This window comes from Giraffa tippelskirchi, chromosome 8, assembly GCF_054371585.1.
Source record: "Giraffa tippelskirchi isolate mGirTip1 chromosome 8, T2T-mGirTip1v1.2.pri, whole genome shotgun sequence".
In the NCBI taxonomy this organism is placed as follows: Eukaryota; Metazoa; Chordata; class Mammalia; order Artiodactyla; family Giraffidae; genus Giraffa; species Giraffa tippelskirchi.
Genome location: NC_137282.1, coordinates 109,645,806 through 109,665,699, shown reverse-complemented (window position 1 = coordinate 109,665,699; position 19,894 = coordinate 109,645,806). Strand labels below are relative to the sequence as shown.

Below are 19,894 nucleotides of genomic sequence, written 5' to 3'. Positions count from 1 at the left end.
CTAAGGTTTTACGTGTATGCTAGAACCCAGAGTCCTTGAGTCTGCATGCAAGCCCTTTAAAGCCGTTTCTCAGATCCCTACAGCCCTTGATTCCTGTGGATGTGAGCTCCACTGGTTTTCAAAGCCGGATGTTTCAGGGACTTGTCTATCAGATGCAGGTCTCAGAAGGTGGAGTGTCTGTGCTGGTTACAAACCGTTTGTTCCTCAGGAAAAAGCTCCAGGTTTCTGAATTCCATCCAGGTAATAAATAGGCTACCTTGCTGGGGTTGAGGCCTGTGGTGAAGCCAAATCTCAGCCTCTCCTACTTGCCTCACTGTGGTCCTTTTCTTATGTGCTGATGTGAAGGAGCTATTGAGCTATCTTTCAGTCTCTTTAAGAGGGAACACTCCACATGCAGTCATAGATGTGGTGTGCCCCTGGGAGAAAGTGAGTTCAGGATCTGCCTGTGTTACCACCTTGGACACCTTCTCCAGCTCTAATTATTTTTTTTTTTGATGTGAATATTTTTCTCCATTAGTTTTCCTAAATGGTTGTTTTGAAAGCTATTAATTTTTAATATTAATTTCTTAAATGACCACTTGGCTAAATTCTCCTACATCAGTTTTTAAGTCGATTCTCTTGAGATATATTGATATCAATATAGCTCTTGATATATTCAGAAATATATCACCTGTACTAATAACAACTTTGGTTCTTTCCCATATTTATCACCAATTACTTAATTCTCTTGTCTAACTACACTAACACATCTAGAAAAATCTTACATACTAATAGGAATAATAGGTATCTTTGCCATTTCTTTCAATGCTTTAGGTCTTTCATTATTAAGATTGATATGCTAGTCTTTTCAAGTGAAGGACATATTCATATATTTATATTTACTCAGTATTTTAATTGGTAATAGTGGTGAATTTGATCAAATTGGTCAAAATCTCTGTAAGCTTATTAAAAGATTTTTAAATTTTGAAATATCTTTGCATTGCTCAAATGAACTTCATTTTGACCATGACATGTTATTTAATGATATGCAAGATTCTATTTGTTAATATTTTAATTGAATATTAAAATATTTTAATATTTGTTAATGATATGATACTTACCTGATACTTCAATACATCTACATTATAGTAAGAAGCAGCTGGATTTTGTTCTGATAGCTTCTTGAGGTAGACAGTAACAGCTTGCATGTTCATCCAGAAATCTTTTGTGTTAGAATCACACTGTGATGGATCACTGTACGTATAAGAAATATTTTCATTATTTTATTTATCTTTATTCTCTGCCTCTCTGTAGTAATTTGGTGACTTGGGAAAGACTAGTAGAAATGACCCAAAAGATAGGACAGAAAAAATTAAAGTTAGGGGATAAAGAATGGTACACAGTAGAAGGCTGCCTACAAGATGAGAAGATGCCCAGCAGAGAAGGATTTAACAATGACTACTACCACCACCAGCACACATAAAACAAAGATAGCAGAAGCCTAATTAATCACAATAATTTTGGTACTGTCTTCAAATTGAACTATTATTGCTTCAAAGAAGAAAGAAAATATCTCTTAAAAAGGAATTTCACCTTCAAAACAAAAGTACACAAACCTGAACACAAGTTGTGCGTTTGGAAGAATTTGTTCTAGTCTGCTGATATTTTTCACCCTGAAGCAGAGCACAGCTGGAGATGGATTACTGGTGAAGACTTTAATAACTCCACTTGGAAATGATATTGTCATGTCACCAGTGATCTTCACAATACACCTGAAAGTGGAGATTGTAGAAAATTTAAACAGTTTATAAACAAGGCATTTAAATGTCCATTTAAAGCATATTTAGTTTAAAAAGGGCTTTATTTATATATACAGCATTTTATCATAATTATGGATGAATTATTTCTCAATTATAAAACATGGTTAACTGTGAAGTGACACATTCATCTAACACAGTCTTTCCTAGAAGTAAACTCCAAACACAGATGGGAGCACACGGACAGTGTCTGCTTGAACCAGCCCCTGGCAGCCCCATAAGGCCACTGCTTCCCTGCTGTCACCACCTCCAGCCGTAGCGATCTTCCCCTCCAAACCCTACCAAGTGCTGGGCCTGATGGTGGCAGTGGTAGGTGCCTTGCTTCTCACTGCTTCTTACAACTATATATTCTTTCTTCCTTCTGGAAAATGTACTTTTGAAAGAATAACCACCTTCTTTTGAAAACTCAAGCCATCAGATTATACTATTCTCTTATCACAACCTTTCAAATCATTTTCAACATTTCATTTCCTGAAAATTTTACCTCCTGACCCATTGTCATTCTGTCTCTGTACCACTATTCCTATCATAAATTTTTAGTGATTTCAATATCCATACAGATAATCCTCAATTCTTTGGTCACCTAGTTCTTCAGCCCCTTACCTTCTATGGTCCTGCCTTCCAGCCTACCTCAGCCACACTTCAGCCCCTCTATCATCTCAGTCTGACTCCCCACTGATCAGACTGTCACTTCCTACATTTCTACAGCATTCCGTCTAGTACTGCATCTCCGCCTTCATCAGAAACCTCCATAACCCACTGTTCCTTCAAGCTTTTCCACTAATCTTCCCTCTTCCTTCCCTTCGTATCCTTGGTTTCCCCTATTCCGAGATTCGTGGTCCATCACTGTGCACACTCCTCTGCATAACCCACCCCTTGGTTCTCTCTCACTTGACTATGCTTGCTTGGCAAAAGACTTAACTAAATCCAGCTCCTCACCCCCTTCTACATGGCTGAACGTGACTAGAGAAAAACATAACTATACAGCCAGAACTCTCAATTAGACCCCCTTAGTTATAGGATATTTGACTACATTCCCTAGCTTTTTTCATACTTTCTTTCTCCTTTAACCTGTAAAATATCACCCCCTCCACCTGCACTCAATGACTTTCCTTTAAATTTTATGAAGGAAATAAAATGAGAAAAGAACTTCCTCATAATCCCACTGCTAAAATCCTAAATCTCCCTTAGGTTAAAGGCATCTATACTTTCTGCCTTCGCTCCTATTTCAACAGATAATAAGTCTATGCACCTAAGGTTAATCCTGTCACTTCTGTCCTGAAGCACATCTCATACTGAAGAATTTCACCCATGCATTTGTCCCCTTTCCTGCAGGTTCAATTTTTTCCACAAATATTAGATTTTTTCCACATGCATACTGAAATGCCTATTACCTTTAAAAAACACAAAAACTAAAATTAATAAAAGCCTCCTCTGATTTCTCTCCTGCTACCGCCCACTTTCTGTGCTTCACTTAGAGCAAGCTATCCTAAAAGAACTGCCTAACATTTGCTCTCTCTGAATACAGCTGTCTGTATTTGCATCATCTCCTGCTCCTGAGCTCCCCTGAACAGGCTTTTATCTCCACCAGTCTACTAGAGCTGCTCTTGTGAAGGTCATTAATGACCTCTGTAATGTCAATGATCAATTTTTCTTGACCTGATGACAGCATCAGAAATAGCTTCATGCCTGCTTTCATGAAAGAATTTATTCACAGTTTCTGGGACACTGCTCTGTTGGTTCTCTCCATACCTCTCATATTGCTTGCTGTCCCAAACTCCATTGCTGATCATTCTTATCTTCCTGTTTTTAAGCACTGGAGGGGGCCAGGACTTAGTTCTCATCAGATCTCTTCTTTACATCCTAATGCCCCCAGTTTAAAGTGTCATGTACGAACTAACAACTTCCAAATATTTTCTCTCTAATCTGAACCTACCTCCCTAACTCCAGAATCATGTATTCAACTATCATCAACATCTCCACTAAGTTGTCTTAATAAGTACTTCAAATGTAGCAATCTATACCTTCAACAATCTTAACAACTCTCTTTTCAAAATATACTCAAAACTCCCATTACCACTCACCATCTCCTTTGCTAATACCTTTATACAAATAACCATCATCTCTCACCTGGACTTCAGTGGTTAACCCTTTCTCTCTGCATCTACTCTGGCTCCTAGTTTATTCTCCATATAGCAGGCAGAGTGCTACTTCAAAAATATAGGTTAGTAACCTCATCACTTCTCTACTCAAAAGTCTCGACTTGCTTCCCATCTCACCCAGAATGAATTCCAACCTCGTTATCATGGTCTACAATAACCAGCTTGATCTGTTCCGTCTGTGGACTTATCGTGACTACCTTTCTCCTTGTTTACTTCTACTCAGTGACATGGTTCTCTCTGCTGTTCCTTGAATATTTCAAGTGTGCTTCTACCTCAGTCCCTTACACCTCCTGGAATGCTCTTCACTCAAGTTATGTGCATGGCTTGCTCTTCCCTCAATGTCTTTTACACATCTACTTAAATCAACCTCAAAAAGGTTTTTTCTAATCATTTTATCTAAAATAGTAGCTGACTGTTGTTAACTGTTTATCCCCTTAACCTGGTTTATTTTTCTTCATAGCATATTATCAATACCTCTACTTTACATAAGTAACATTATTCATTCAACACATATTCATTCATAAAATATTTGAGTGCTTACCATGTGTAAGGCTCTGTTATAAGTGCTGAGGATAATTTAGTAAACAAAAATTCTTCTCTACAGAGCTTACATTATCTCAAGAGAAAACTAATAAACTTCCTCTCACAACAATGCAAACTTATAATAGTCTTACACATATTAAGCACTAAAATACTTAATGAATGAATAATGTTATACATGAAAAATAAATGAGTGATCATTTACCCCAGATCATTTTCTTAAAAGTAAGAGGTTAAACTAATCCTTCAAGAGTTTGCTCTAAATAGATAAATACTGTAGGTCTCGCAAAAATCACACTTTCACCAAAGATATACATTAGGCGAAGATTCAGAGTTCTATCCCCATCTAGGTCAGCTGCCACAATCCTGTTCTACAGATGTGTTAAACAACAGATATGTCACAATGGTCATAAAACCTGGCCAAAAGGTACATAAACTAGAAAAAAGCCAACACTACTGATTATAGTGGTTTCTTACATCTGAAAGACAATCTCTAAATGACTATATTTGGTAGCAAAAAGCAAGTAAACAAGTAACAGAAAACCCTAGCCTATAGAGAATCAAAAGATAACTCTCAAAATTTACCACCAAGTCCCCTGTCCCCTGCAACACACATACACACATACACATCTTTCAAAAACTAACTTGGTGGGATCTGCCCCTTTAAAGTAGGCATTAACAGATTCCGTGAGGGCAATTGCCACAGGCAGGGTGTCTTGACTTCCAAGGCTGACAGGACTGGGACCTCGTGACACACCTAGAATAAATACAAGTCAGTTGTTAATCCTATAGAAAGGTATTTATTGAATACCAAGACAAGAGTAGAGTCAAAATGTTAGCGTGTCACAATTAACTCTATTACTGGTTTCAAAGATGCCCCAAGTATAAATCTGGTTAAAAAACAGAGCATAAAACAAACTGGACAAATAAAAAGTCAGGAAAACATGTCACACTGACTTTTAATGGAATGACACAGAAGGGTTGGGTTAAGGAATGTCAGAGGGGAAAAAGCTCTTCACATGAAGAGCTGAAGTTACTAAAATACTAAAATATGGCTTCAAAACCATTCAGATATGAAATTCTCTCAGGTTCTACCTACATAAGTAAGGTAATTAAACTGGATTTTTCTACCTAAGGTTATCCATTAGGTACTTCTAAATGGGCAATGGGATGTGGTCATGTGCTACTCATCATTGTGTATGTGTGTGTGGGGGGGTGTGCGCACGTGTGCGTGCACACAGGCACATGCGCAGTCATGTCTGACTCTCTGCAACCCTATGGATTATAGCCTGTGAGGATCCTCTGTCCACGGGATTTTCCAGGCAGGAACACTGGAGTGGGTCGCTGTAATTCTCTTTTACCTCTTCTTTGTCTAATGCTTGTACTATGTTCCCATATTATCTTTCCTTGAAATACGACTAATAACATCATTTGGGTGTAACATTCCTGACATAAAGTTCACTTAGTAAGATACCTTTAGAGACAAATCATACATGTTTTAAAAGCATAACAAAATGTAAACAAATTCAACACATGTGTATTTTAAAAACCTAAACAAAGTATTTGGTTTACTTCATGACAGAAAACTCCATTCAAATAGTGCACTGCCTTTTTCTTTTTTCTTTACAAATGTACTCTTCTTATTTATGCCTTACCATTATTGTTACTGATTGGAAAGTGGAACATTTCTTTTAACATATAATTTATGATGCAATTTTGTAAAAATAAGTCAATAGAGTAATTATTCATTCTTAAAGAAAAAAATAACTTAGATCAACACATATCTCTGAAATTTGAATGTATGTTTTTGTTATGTAAACATTATACAATGTTCACAGCCACCAGATATTTTTATTTCAATGTGAGTTACTTCATGATACCTAGAATATTAATTCTGACAAAAATTAGTTTTCTTTGCCTTGCAACTAAACTTAGTATCCTACAAAAAATGAGATAGAGCTTTTGTTACCTTTAGAGGACAGGAAGATTTTGTAACATTAACGATTTTGACGAATTCTGATTTATAAAGTTCTTCATAATTTTAAAAACTGGCTCAGTGATTAAAAATACATGGAAACAGGAACTGCTGTTTCTAGGTCACTGGGAAAGTAAATCCTCCCTAACAAGACAACTTAAAATTTCATGTGAAAATAAACTCAGTAATAAAATGTATTCACAAAATCACAACAGCTACTATTTACTAAGCACTAATATATGCCAGACATTTTGCCAAACAGGCATGGAAGAAATGGTGCCTTTTTGAACCACAAGTAGTTTTTTTTTGCAAATCAGAAACATACTTTGTGGGTGATAGGCTGAGTGATGAAAGGACATTGAAAATGTGTCTGAAGAAGTGTTTATGACCCAAACAGGAAATGGAAGACCTTTTAATTTTATCCTTCTGGCACTAAAAGCCACTGAAAATGTTTAAAAGAAACATCATTATGTTTTTCTTTCTGCAAGATCACTGAACACAGTGAATCCTGGATTGAAGATACAAATGACTTGACAGGGATTCAAGGTGAGGTGAGAGATAATTACATGAAGGCTTGATCAAGAGGCAGTAGTTTCTAGGATATGTGATTACAACTACGCAAACACATGTTCGTGCAGTGGGAAAGTTTCACTGTAAATCTAAATTAGTTCAATTTTTTAAAAAATATATTTTCTAAACTAGAAAGTCACTAGAAATTCAGGAAGGCATATTTTCAGAGAAAGAGGAAGGCAATAGTAATCTTTCATTAGAGAAAATTATATTTTCCTAAATATGAAATTAATCTTTTCCCTTAAATAATCTACACAAGGGAGTATTTACACACAGTCGGGGTAACATTAATGTCTGCTGCTGCTCTGACATTAAAAATCAAAAGAACCTACAAAGTTATTCTTTTCAATTATCCAATTTGGGCATATAAAATAAGAGTTCTTGAAATAGTTTCCCCATAAATTGTAAAGCCCATTACTGAAATACTGGTGAGAAGGAACAAGTATTGGAGAGTTACGGGAAAAACTCCAATTCTGCTTAACATTTTTGCATATTCCCCTTTGTATTTTCCATTTTTGTTTCTAAGACCATATTGTATATGCATACTTAAAATGTCTGACATAGGAAATACACACTTAAGTCCCTAAAAAGTCTAAATGTGTACTGTGTTATTCAGAATAACTCACGGTATAGAAATAATTCCTTAGATATTCTTTTTAAGGATAATATGCATTCTAATTCTGACTTAACTGTTGCCTATTTAAACACTGTATGTGTTTTGAAAATGCAGACAGAGAAAGCTGAAATAAAGAGTACCTACCTTTGTAACGATCAATGAATATATTCTGTGGAATTCCTTTCAGCTCAGGAGTGAAAAACAGGTGCTTACTCCCAACTACTTCCTGCCTCTGTGCCTCTAAATTCAGCTCATTGTATGAGAGGTTTTTGTATGACAGCCTTTGCTTTGGATGTCTTTATATTATAGTTTTCTTTACACTGATATATTCTTTCTGGTTCTTTCCTAATCACTTTTTCTCTGCTTCTGATAGCTCCAGAGGTAATATTTATTGTTATATCTTAATAGAGAGGAAAGAAGAGCGGGGGGATGGAAGATAATGCAAAAATACTGTATATTTTTATAATTTATCCAGTATCATCAAGAGATCTTGTATAGAAACTGGACATAATTAGTACAAAATTGAGATAGTTAAACTTTAGAGTTATTCTTGATTTCTGAAACACCATACATTGCTGGAAAAGGAAAAATTGGGTAACAGTATTTTAGATATACTTTAGGATCATTAGTCAACACATATATCTGCTTTCGATACAATACCTTGTGAAGTTTCACAGTGCTTTTCAATTTCAGAGAGTGTCCCAATCAAATTATCATCTTCTATCATATTTAAATAAAACAAAATATTGCAGGAAAAGAAAATACTTTCAAGAACAAGAAGAATCAAAAACTTAAATCTGAACAGAGAGCTGAATAAATATCACAATAAAGAGAAAGAACACTTTAGGTAGATTTAAAGAAACTCTGTTGCACAAAGTCCACATTACATCCTGCGTGCCTGTACCATCAATGTCACCTACTTTGATTCTCCTATTGCCAGCACTGGCTAAGACTACAAACAAATATTTTCCAACTTAATCAAAATTAAAGTTTCCTTTACAAGCAGAAAACCTTATGAATTATCTAGGTAATGGGACAGGACTAAAGCAATTTTGGTAACTCAGATGTGCTCGAATTCTAACAGGACCCATCTATGTTCTTTATGACTAAAACACAGATTCTGTGGAAATAAAAAGAAAACCACATATGCAAACAAAATATAAAAAGAAAGTGCCTGTTACAGCAAATAGAAATACTTATTGAATATATTATTTACATAAAGTTAGAAAATGGGAAAAACAGTATGCTCACAAAGGTATATAAAATAAAATAGTAACACCATGTTCAGACATTTAGAAATCATATCATTTCTCTCAGCCTGTACCACTCATGCCATTTTTATAATGGATACACACAGAAGATGCATTTCTCCTGAGTTTTGACAAATCAAATTGGGTATAATTAAATCAGCTTAATTAGAGTTGGGATTCTGAAACTTCACATGAATCACAATTGCCTGGAAGGCCTATTCAAAGAATGCTAGCCCCACTCCAGAGTTTCTAACTTAAGTTCCCAGGTGACAACAGACAGATGCTGCAGGTCCAAGGATCACAATGCAAGCACAAAGCCCTCTTTCTTTCACAGAGTCAACTTCTTTTTAAAACAAATTGTTTTAGGAATGCAAATATCAATTCACAGTAGAAAGTACCTCATCACATTCTGCCTTCAACTATATATTGGTCAAAAGTTTATAAGTTTGATGCATTCTTAACAGTGCTAATCATGATTAAAATTCTCTATTCAGATAATATAAAATGTGAAAAAGAAAAGGAACTATCATTATTAGTTTGATAATGCCAGGTGTGTTTCTGAAAAACCAAAATGTCAAATGTTAAAACTTTACTACCATCAATCAACCTGATCATATTTATCTTGCATATGTTAACTTCTGCGTGCAATCTGTGATACTTACTTACCTACAGTTGGAGTATTGGCAGCACTTAGTGAAGCAGAAGATGAGATAGAGGAAGAACTTTCTGCCCGCGCTAACGGGGCAGCAGGAGGTGGGCTGGTATTAGAAGTTACGGGTGGGCTGAATGGCCTGGGCTTAAAAACAAAATGTCATTTACCAAAATGCTCAAACAATCCCCCAGTTATCAGAACATATTTTTAGGTATCAAGTAAGATTAGTTTTAACATACTATTAATAAACCAAATTTATTGTGTTTCTTAAAACTCACAATTAGATGCCATAGAGCTGAAAAGGCTATTTTAAAATAATCCTGTCAAGAGAATCTTTGTATATAAAACTTTTTCTGTATCTTAAAAAGCATACTTAAGCATACTTAAGATAGATTCTCAGAAGTTAAATTATTAAATAGTGTGAAAGCTTTTCATACATAGTGCCAAACTGCTTCCCATTTGGGTAACTCACTTTACCCTATTGCCTATAATAATAGAATATTTTTCTGCACTCTTGCCAGCAATGAATAGATGAACCTTAGAAGAAGGAAAAATAATAAACTTTAAAAAATTTTAGCTAATTCTATAGATAAAAACTGGCATTTCTGTCTTATGGGCTGTCCATATTAGCTCTGCCAGATTTAGTTTGAGGAGGTCTTAGTATTATTTGAGCTTTCACTAACTTTTTCATTTGAAGCAAGTATTTTCTTCCTAAATATTGCTTCACTTTTGCCATTTACAAATCTGTCTACATTTTCCTTATAATTTATTGTAATGCCTCCTCACTGAGAAAAGTTTACCCCATTCAGAGAAGAAAATCTTAATTCTATTGTCTTCCCAGTTTTCTGGTTAAAAACAAATACAAAAAATATGATTCTAATTCATTTATCTTTTACTTGGTGAATGGATTTTTTCCTTCCAAATTCCTGTTCCAATAATACATTAGCAACACTTCCTGAGGTGTTTCATTTTTAAAATATGGAATACTGAGATTAATTAAAAACAACCCTTTCCTGCTTATAAAGTTATGTGAATTAGGTATTTACTTAGTGCCTACTACATGTCAAATCATGGGTACCAGATACAAAGCAGTGAAAGACACTGTTTCTGTCCCGTTATTGAAGAACATAAAAACAGAAGGCAGAAAACAAACCAACAAAACCAACAATTTATAAACACTTTTATAAAAATTAGATTATACTGCGCCAAATGTTTTATACTTACTAAAACTTTGTGCCCCCCAAATAACTATTTTTAAGGTATTAGTTCCAGAGAATGGCTTTCTGATGACTCATTATTATCGACAGCGGGTTAAAAAAATACAGTGGTGTAAAAATGTGGCTGTGGATGTACACAGATGGAGGTGGTACAGAACATGAGGTGTCAGGCGTTATGTCAAGGTATCAACATAATGTATTAGCAGAGTATTAAACATATGAAATTGGCTAAGACATAGTACAGTGAAGGGAGCACACTCAAAAAAGTACAGCCGTCCCTTTAAATCATCTCTAGGTTACTTATAATATCTAATACAATGTAAAGGCTATGTAAATAGCTGCCAGTGTATGGCAAATTCAAGATTTGCTTTTTGTAACTTTCTGGAGGTTTCCCCCCCACCCCAAATATTTTTAATCCATGGATGCAGAACCCGCAGAAATGGAGAATCAATTGTGGGTCAACTGTATATACAATGTGATCTATGCACTAAATGAAATATAAAAAGTATACAGGTATAAGGAAGAGAATGACAGAGAATAATTAAATCCACTGTCCTCACAGTGGAGCCGGGAGTAATGATCAACCTAGGTGCTGACATTTAGCAGGATCTTAATGAGAGAGTGCAGTTTCCTACATAGAAAACTAAGGGGCGTTTCAGATAGAGGGAGCACAGGGAAACACTGATGCATAAAAAAAGCATGAGGTATTTGGGGAATAGTGGGAAGTTCTGAGCGACTGGTGGGCTTTCCTGGTGGCTCAGCTGGTAAAGAATCTGCCTGCAATGCGGGAGACTGGGGTTTGATCCCTGGGTTGGGGAGATCCCCCGGAGAAGGGAATGCCTACCCACTCCAGTATTCTGGCCTGGATAATTCCATGGACTGTACAGTCCATGGGGTCGCAAAGAGTCAGACATGACTAAGTGACTTTCACTTCACTTTACTTCTGAGTGACTGGTAGGATGCAAAGAGGAGAAAGCTGGACAGTTGGTCTGGTAATGCAGGTTGCTGAGGCAATTTTATGAAAAGCCCTAAAGATTCAGCTAAATCATTCAATACATGGATTACGGGGTAACACTGCAGATGTGTATCAGGGGAAAAGATTAAGCTTGACACTTAGAAATTTAATTCTGGCAATTAAACTGGCAAGCAAAAGATGAAGTAAAGCAGAACAGATTGAAGGAAAGAAGACTAGTTTGGGAGAGCCTGACTCTGAATAGAACCCATATGTTTTCTTTCATTATCTGACAACTTTTGAAGACCAACAACTTTCTTTTTTTTAAAGCAATATGTACTTTTACAAGTCAATTAAGTGATGTGAACTCCAGATGCTTTATGTATAAAATAAAGCTGGACTATATGTCCACCAGGACTCCCCTAACAGAATATTTCTAGGCCTAAGAACAGGCCATCATTTCTTCCTTAATATCTGACTTTAAGCAGAATTATATGAAAACTGCTTAATTATGAAACAATGGGTCTGAATTGTATTTTCATAATGTGGTAACTTTCCCAGGAAATCTCTTTCTCCTAAACAATGGTATTGCTCCACAGGTATGATCACTGAGGTGATATAAGAAAGTGAAGGAAGTATTAGCAGGGAAAATTTTTCTGTACTGTGAAGACTTGAGTAGAAAATGCCAAGGATTTAGCAGTAAAGGAACATATAGAAAAATATCATTTGCATATTAAATCACAACAATTATAATGAAAAAGAAAACTGAGTACATACTATTTCATTAATCCCACAGAGTTTGCCTGAAGTAAGCTTTGGTCTGGAAGCAGGCCTTGGAGGTGGAACAATGGTGCCTACAGAAAGAGGAGTTGTGGGCCTGGCTGGTAGGTAGTAAAAGAGAATTTGAAGAAAATCATTAATACATAGCAATCCTTAGATAAAAACATTCCATTACAGAGGAATCATTAGGATTCAAAGCACACTTTTCAGAAGTTCTTTTTCTCAAAGTTACCAATAATATTCCTGAAAAAAAATTAAGTTTTCAATCAAACTGACATACAATTATAAATTATATTAGCTTCAATTATTTATACATATAAAAATTAAATCTAATAAGGTAAAAATAAACCAATTTAAGGCTTAAGGTCTTTAGTTTCTTGCTAATACTTGTACTTTACAGTTATCTAAGACCAAGCCTTTGAAGCAACATCTTCAAAGTAATAACATGAACTCTAAATAAAATACCTACCTTAATTAAACTTGTAATCTCACTTTTAAGTTGAACCACACTGTGCCATTTTTTGGTGACAATCAAAATATCTTACTAGTTTACAAAAACCTTCCCCAAATCACTATAATTAATTTTTGGCAAACATAGAAAATTATATATTAACTTCCTAAATCCTACATAAATTTAGTATTCAATGTTTTTCAACACTATTTGCAAATGTTGCAGTTTTAAAAACCAGAAATACAAGTCTCAGTGCTGCTGCTACTGTTGCTGCTAAGTCGCTTCAGTCGTGTCCGACTCTGTGCGACCCCATAGACGGCAGCCCACCAGGCTCCTTTGTCCCTGGGATTCTCCAGGCAAGAACATTGGAGTGGGTTACCATTTCCTTCTCCAGTGCATGGAAGTGAAAAGTGAAAGTGAAGTTGCTCAGTCGTGTCTGACTCTTCGCGACCCCATGGGCTGTAGCCTACCAGGCTCCTCCATCCATGGGATTTTCCAGGCAAGAGTACTGGAGTGGGGTGCCATTGCCTTCTCCACAAGTCTCAGTAGTCCTAATTAAAAATAACTCTCAGCATGGCAGAAATTAATGAATAAAATTCAAGTGTATATTATCAAAATTTACACATGTATTGGCATAATCAAAGCAAGAATGTAGAATGGAAGCAAATACACTTAAATAATCTTTAATTAAAATAAACTTCAAATTCTTTTGGTCCATTCTAAAAAGTGGGTCTATAATTCAGACTGAAGAATATATTTCAGTAAGTTCTATACGTTTACAATGCCAAGTTAAAAATATAAGAAAGTGCCTAAGTATGTACACAGAAAAACAAACAGTAAAGCTGAGAACTCTTAGTCAGCAATGGAGGAGTAAAAGGAGGGGGTGTGGAGGTGGTAGGAAGAGACCCAAAGAAAAAGGCAGTTACACAGGAGTGAACGCAAACGCATGGGGGTACGGAATTATCTAGAAAGCAGATCATATGAAGAGCTAAAAGATGCCAGCACAGTTCAGGTTGCTTGAAGAAAGCAGTAAAACCCTGATCAAGAAATCAAGTTTAGCAGCTGCCATCTTCCAGTCAGCACCAGTTCTTTCATGCTGCACCTTTACTTTAAGCTGAACACTGGAAGAAATGTGAACTAACCTGAGGGCTGGAATACTTCCTTGTGAGATGACACATTTACTTTAAAGATGTGTTCATTATCAACAAAACCAGCAGTGACCAACACTCAAGCTATTTCACGCTTCTGAGAGGGCTTAACATAGCTTAACACCTGAAACTTCACTACAATAGAACAAGTGGCATTCAGATTGATTCAATCCAAGCCTGGTAGGAGTGTCAAGTTCTGCTTCTTCAAATAATCAGAATTTGCTTTTTGAGAAAAACTAACAGCAATATTCACTGACTTCACTGTTCATAAATTAATCTATTAAGTTATAATAAATAAATCATAAACAAATCTACCCAAAGCACTAGAGAACCTGAAAGTATTTTCATTCAGTTTTACAATGCAATCTCTGGAGTACCTTCTGGGCTCCACTAGTAATTTTAACAAGTTTGTCAGTAAAGGAAATCCACCAACTTTGCAACCATGAAGCAAAAGAAAATTTTTTATACTTGCTGGTGTCATCACAGCAGGAGAGCAGAGAGGGTTGGTGGAATAGTCTGGTGATGGGTTTTCTAGACCCAAAACCTGACCTGCTTTCAAGTAAACATTCAATTATCACATGCCCAGACAAATCAATCTGGGAGAGAAAAGCAGAGTTCCTATTTTGTTCATTAAGAACAGCAGCAACAGAAGAAAGCAACTAAAAACTAGAAGCAATAGGAAAATTCTAAAATTAAAACGTAAATCTATATAGTCAAACAGTTCTTATTTCAGGTTAGTATTATTTTAATTTCTCAAAACCAGAGAATTTTAATAATACATGGAACAAGAGAAGGAGCTCAAACTTTATATTAATTGGGGAAAACAATTACTAGAATAAGAAACTAAACTTAAGGTCCAAAAATATATAAAGCCAGAATTATTCTTGTTTTCCCAGAGGAGCAAAAGGTAATGCTAAGAGTTAGTAAAAGTCTAAAAGATTTGACAAGGTGTCAAAGTGATGGTGCTAGACACATGTGTTCCTCAACAAGTGGTAAAACTTAAAACTGTCATAGGAAGTAAGACAGATAAAATCAGTGCTGGAGTTGAGATGGTCTATATTAGCACTTATCAAAGGGGAGGCAGGTATGAGATATTTATATTAAATTTTATATCCATGTTTTTATTATAAATAAATTTGTATGTAAGTTATACATATATAACATTTATAATCTATATGGTAGAAAAAGCAATTGAAAATACTTCTGTACCAAGCTCTAAGCATGTTTTTAAATATAAAACACTGGAAGGTTTAATGTATCAGTTACTAACTGATAGGAATTATTTTCTTAGACTAGTTTAGCTGAGATGGAATCACTAAGGAATTAAGATTCTGGAGAGGACAAAAGAGAGGAGGGAATAATCTGACAACCTGGCCCATTCTAACGTGAAAATGGGTTACTGGTGTAGACAATGTTAAAATAAGGGAGACATGTACTGCAAAAAGAGGTGGAAGGAAATTTAAGACAAAATGCCTATTTAATAATTTCACTTACAGCCAGTCTTACAAAATAGAATCATCATAATGCAGTCATCAGTTTTATCAATAATTATATCATATCCTGTGCAGGTGAAGATCTAATAATAATTATAGGTGAAGACCTAATAATAATTATTGCACAGCAGAATGACTCTTTTCAACATCACTAACATTCTTTGAAGGGAAAACAATATAGTATTTTTTAGACTTAAGAGGAAGGTTTTAAAAGGCATATCAAAATAAATTTTAAAATAAGCAAAAAAAAAAAGTTTTAGCACTCCCCACCTACTAAACATCAAATGACAACTAAAGTATCATTTTTTTTGTTTTACCTGAAGTTGAAAGTAATGTGGGCAAAACAGTCTTTAGATGGTAGCATGAGGAAAAGAGCAATTTTTTGAAAAGAAAGAGACTGTGCTAAAGAAAATAGTGAGAAACAAACGGTGGAGTTATGAAGAAATTTCTGTATAACTAAAACCTCTGTGAGAACAGACAATGTGAAAATTTTGATTAAATATAAAAAACCAATTCATAATACTAACTAAATTAAAATTAGGACCGTCTTCATTCTAAAAACAAAACAAAACAGTATTCTGACATTTTTACTAAATAAAAAGAGACCTTAATACAACTTCAGTTTTTCCTACACAATTATTTTACTTATAAGATCCATTAGTAAGATTAGTTTCCTAAAACTGAACAGTAAACAAAAGCCAAGGAGAAAGGCTATAATGCGACTTCAGAATATGTTCAATTATCTAAGGACTGGTTCTTGCTCTTCAAAATTCTCAATTGTTTCAGTTAGGGTTGCCTAAAATCCACATAATTTCTAAAACTAAAAAACAGTTTCTAAACAATCCAACTGTAAATACTAGTGTTTATTTTAGTGTTAACAGCAAAATGTTTCAATGTGGCTTACTGTTTTGTTAATCTGCTAGAGTATGATGAATTGAACAAAGATTTTGGAATTAGTAAAATTCAGGTTTGAATCTATGCTTCATTTCCTAGTTATACAGTGTTTGAGAAGTTCCTGATCATCTCTGAACTTTAATTTTTTCATATATAAAATACTGACAATAAAAAGGACTTCATGCAGCACTTCCTTAACTCTAAATACTGTATGGCATTTCTGAAATCCCAAAGAAGTTTGAAGATCAACTTAAGGTAATTTTATTTTCCGTTTTTGAACAAGCAGTTTTATTAAACATGCTTTGATTGTTGACTAATGGGATTTTATATTTTGAAGAAAAGAGGAATTTAATATATTCTTTCCAGAAGAATAACTAAAATTCATTCACTAAGTTCTTTCATGCACTTCTTGGGAAGTGCCGAAGCCTTTCTGGAAAGCAGTTTGGCAGTAAGCATCAATGGGCATATGTTGTGACTCCTAAATTTTGTATTGATAATTATAAGGATATGAGACATGTGCACAAAATCTGTTACATCTATGAATGTCCATAACACTAAAAATTAGATGCAATTTAAATGTATATCAAGAATGGACTAGTTATATTAACACACATCTATGCAGTTGAATACTAAAACTTATTATTTGTGCCGTGATATACAAAGGGAAAAAAGTTGGTTTTTGATGATTTTTTTACTTTAAAGCCATATGGTCTTTAACCTAAGTTAACAAATAAATATAAAATTACTTTTATATGGCAATATCATCAGAGGACAAGTTAAATTTTTGATAGTTAAGTACAACATAGAAGTAATGGATAAATCAGTTAGAAAAAATAACTGCTGCATTCCTTTACAGTTTAAAAAAATAAATATATTTACCTGATGATGATGATGAAGTTAATGAAGTTGAAGAAGATGAATCAAGAGATGGTCCAAACAGGGGGTCCCAAGCAAGTAAATCACTGGTCCCTTTCCTATCAGAATGTTTTAAAGATAAGCATTTTAGCAAGTGAGCATTTTATTAGTATAAAATCTAGGAATACATTTCATAGAAAGAACTACAACAGCAATATATATGATCAAAGAACTGGATATTCTGCCAGTTGAATATATGAAGAACTTTAATTAAGTTCTTCATATATAGGTAAATAGGTTTAATAAACTGTATTTATTAACTGCTATAAACAGAACCTACAATAACATTATGTGAAGTTCTTAAGTGAGAATAGCTTAATCCCTACTACTTAAATTTTGTTATATTCTAATAATCATAGGAGCTGCCAGAATGGAAATTAATTTCAGTTTTACAAATGAAAAGCAGCATGGGGAGTCTAAAAGAGCTGCCTAAACGCACGTAGTTAACTCTATGGCAGTGTCAGATCTGTGAATTCACATCTAGAACCCAGGCTTGGACAGAAATTTCTTAAGTGACATGAAATCAGATAGAAATTTTATAAGGCCATATTTATTATCGAAAGGGGGTAAAGGACTTTTTAAAAAGTACCTTTTAAGTACAGGATGATGGCTTAAGCCCTATGTATATAAATGACGCTACAAACTTCAACGGTCTGACCACTGCAGTAGATCATGCACAGGCAGAATTTCTCCCTAGGTAATCCCTGTCTGGGCCACTAGATGTACGGGTCATACGTGCCTTTTTATGAGAGGTTACCAAGACTTAACTACAAAATCAAGAGCATGAACATTTTCGTTTCAGAAACCTCAATGTGCTGCATAACCAAAGATTTCCCTCCACTAACCTCTTGGAATCCTCCAAACTAGTTACTCTCAGGATTCCAATCTTGGCTCTTCACCTTAATACAAACTTTTACATAATGTTTCTCTTTTTCATTTTACTCATACCCCTTTTAAGATGCTTAATCTCTATTCTGAACACCTGACCTTTGTACCCCTTCTTTCTCAACTAATTTTCCCAACTTTATTGAAGTATTTGTGACAAATAAAAATTGTATATATTTATGCATAAAAATAATCATTTTAAAATAATCTAATGTATCAAACTACCATTATTTATTTTTTAGAAATCTGAGAAAACAGGCCCACAATAATAAAATATTACAATCACTTATAAGTAGAGATCTAATATCGCAACATGTACCCACATGGAAACACACTTATGATAAAGTATAGAATCATAATTGCATAAATGATTCCTGAAAACAAAGTCTTAAAACACTAAACAACTTATCTTTAAAAGTGAAAAATCAAATGAATACCATTGGTGTGCTTAATTAGTGCCTGGGTTCGAAAGTTTCCATTTCAAACTACATTTAAGTAAGTCTACTTTTACTCACGCAATAAATATTTAAAGTATTCTTACTAAAATAGAAATGAGGAAAATAACCCATGCAACACTGGCTTAAAATATTTTTTTCTTTTTAAGAACAACTGGCAACATGTCTTCTATCCTTTATCAACTTAAGTGAAACACTTCATTTTGAGGTTCATAAAGTATACAGTCTACTTCACAAAGTCACAGAGAAAATTGAAGGAAAAGTGAGAGCGTTTCCATGAGAATAACTAGTTGAAATACAGACATTTATGCTGCTGTATTTGAAATGAATAACCAACGTCCTACTGTGCAGCACAGGGAACTCTGCTCAGTGTTATGTGGCAGCCTGGATGGGAGGGGAGTCTGGGGGAGAAAGGATACACATATATGTATAGCTGAGTCCCTTGCTGCCCACCTGAAACTGCTGCAACACTGTTAATCAGCTATACTCCAACATAAACTAGAGTTAAAAAAAAATAGACATGTATGAATTTGGGATACTATCATTTACTTAGAAGCAGCAGTGAGGACACCAAAGCCAAATACAGTTGAAAGGATGTTTTTTAATTATCATAGAAATAAATAGTGTCAAATGAGAAATAATTTAAAACATCTCAAAACTCGGACATTTCACAGCTTAGGAAATGGGATGACTATAAACAGTCTTCTAGAATTAAAACTACAGAGAAAGTAAAACACTCTAGAAAGAACAAAAGGATACTTAAAATTTAAATGTAGTGGGGAGGAAAGGATTAATAGGTAGAGGACATAGGATTTTTAGGGCAGTGAAATTATTCTGTATGATACTATAATGGTGGACACATGTCATTATCCATTTGTCAAAACTCACAGGATATATACAACACCAAGAGTGAATCCTAATGTAAACTGTGGACTTTGGGTGGTAACGATCTGTCAATAGAGCGTCATCAATTGTAACTCTGCTCCTCTGGTGGTGGATTCTGACAGTGGGAGAGGTTTGCCATATGTGGAGGCAAAGTGTATATGCAAAAAGCTCTGTACCTTCCACTCAATTTTGCTGTGAACCTAAAATTTCTCTAAAAAATAAAGTCTATTTACAAAAGATTTTGAAAGTAAAACTTAC

General features: G+C 34.7%; 1 protein-coding gene and 1 long non-coding RNA gene across 2 annotated transcripts in view; one reads left to right on the top strand and one right to left on the bottom strand.

The window, feature by feature from the left end:
* Nucleotides 1–19,894, bottom strand: part of FCHO2 (FCH and mu domain containing endocytic adaptor 2) — a 121,728-nt gene that overhangs the window by 14,953 nt on the left and 86,881 nt on the right. The window contains exons 17-22 of the mRNA XM_081518548.1: nucleotides 17,376–17,470; nucleotides 12,508–12,611; nucleotides 9,576–9,705; nucleotides 5,144–5,255; nucleotides 1,596–1,751; nucleotides 1,101–1,233 (exon numbers count right to left, since the gene is read on the bottom strand). Of these exons, the coding sequence (XP_081374674.1) occupies nucleotides 1,101–1,233; nucleotides 1,596–1,751; nucleotides 5,144–5,255; nucleotides 9,576–9,705; nucleotides 12,508–12,611; nucleotides 17,376–17,470 (730 nt within the window). The remainder of the gene's footprint in view (nucleotides 1–1,100; nucleotides 1,234–1,595; nucleotides 1,752–5,143; nucleotides 5,256–9,575; nucleotides 9,706–12,507; nucleotides 12,612–17,375; nucleotides 17,471–19,894) is intronic.
* On the top strand, nucleotides 12,527–19,875 carry LOC145516829 (uncharacterized). The gene is made up of 3 exons (XR_014061795.1): nucleotides 12,527–12,614; nucleotides 16,596–16,751; nucleotides 17,353–19,875. It is a non-coding gene; the product is annotated as an uncharacterized LOC145516829 (long non-coding RNA).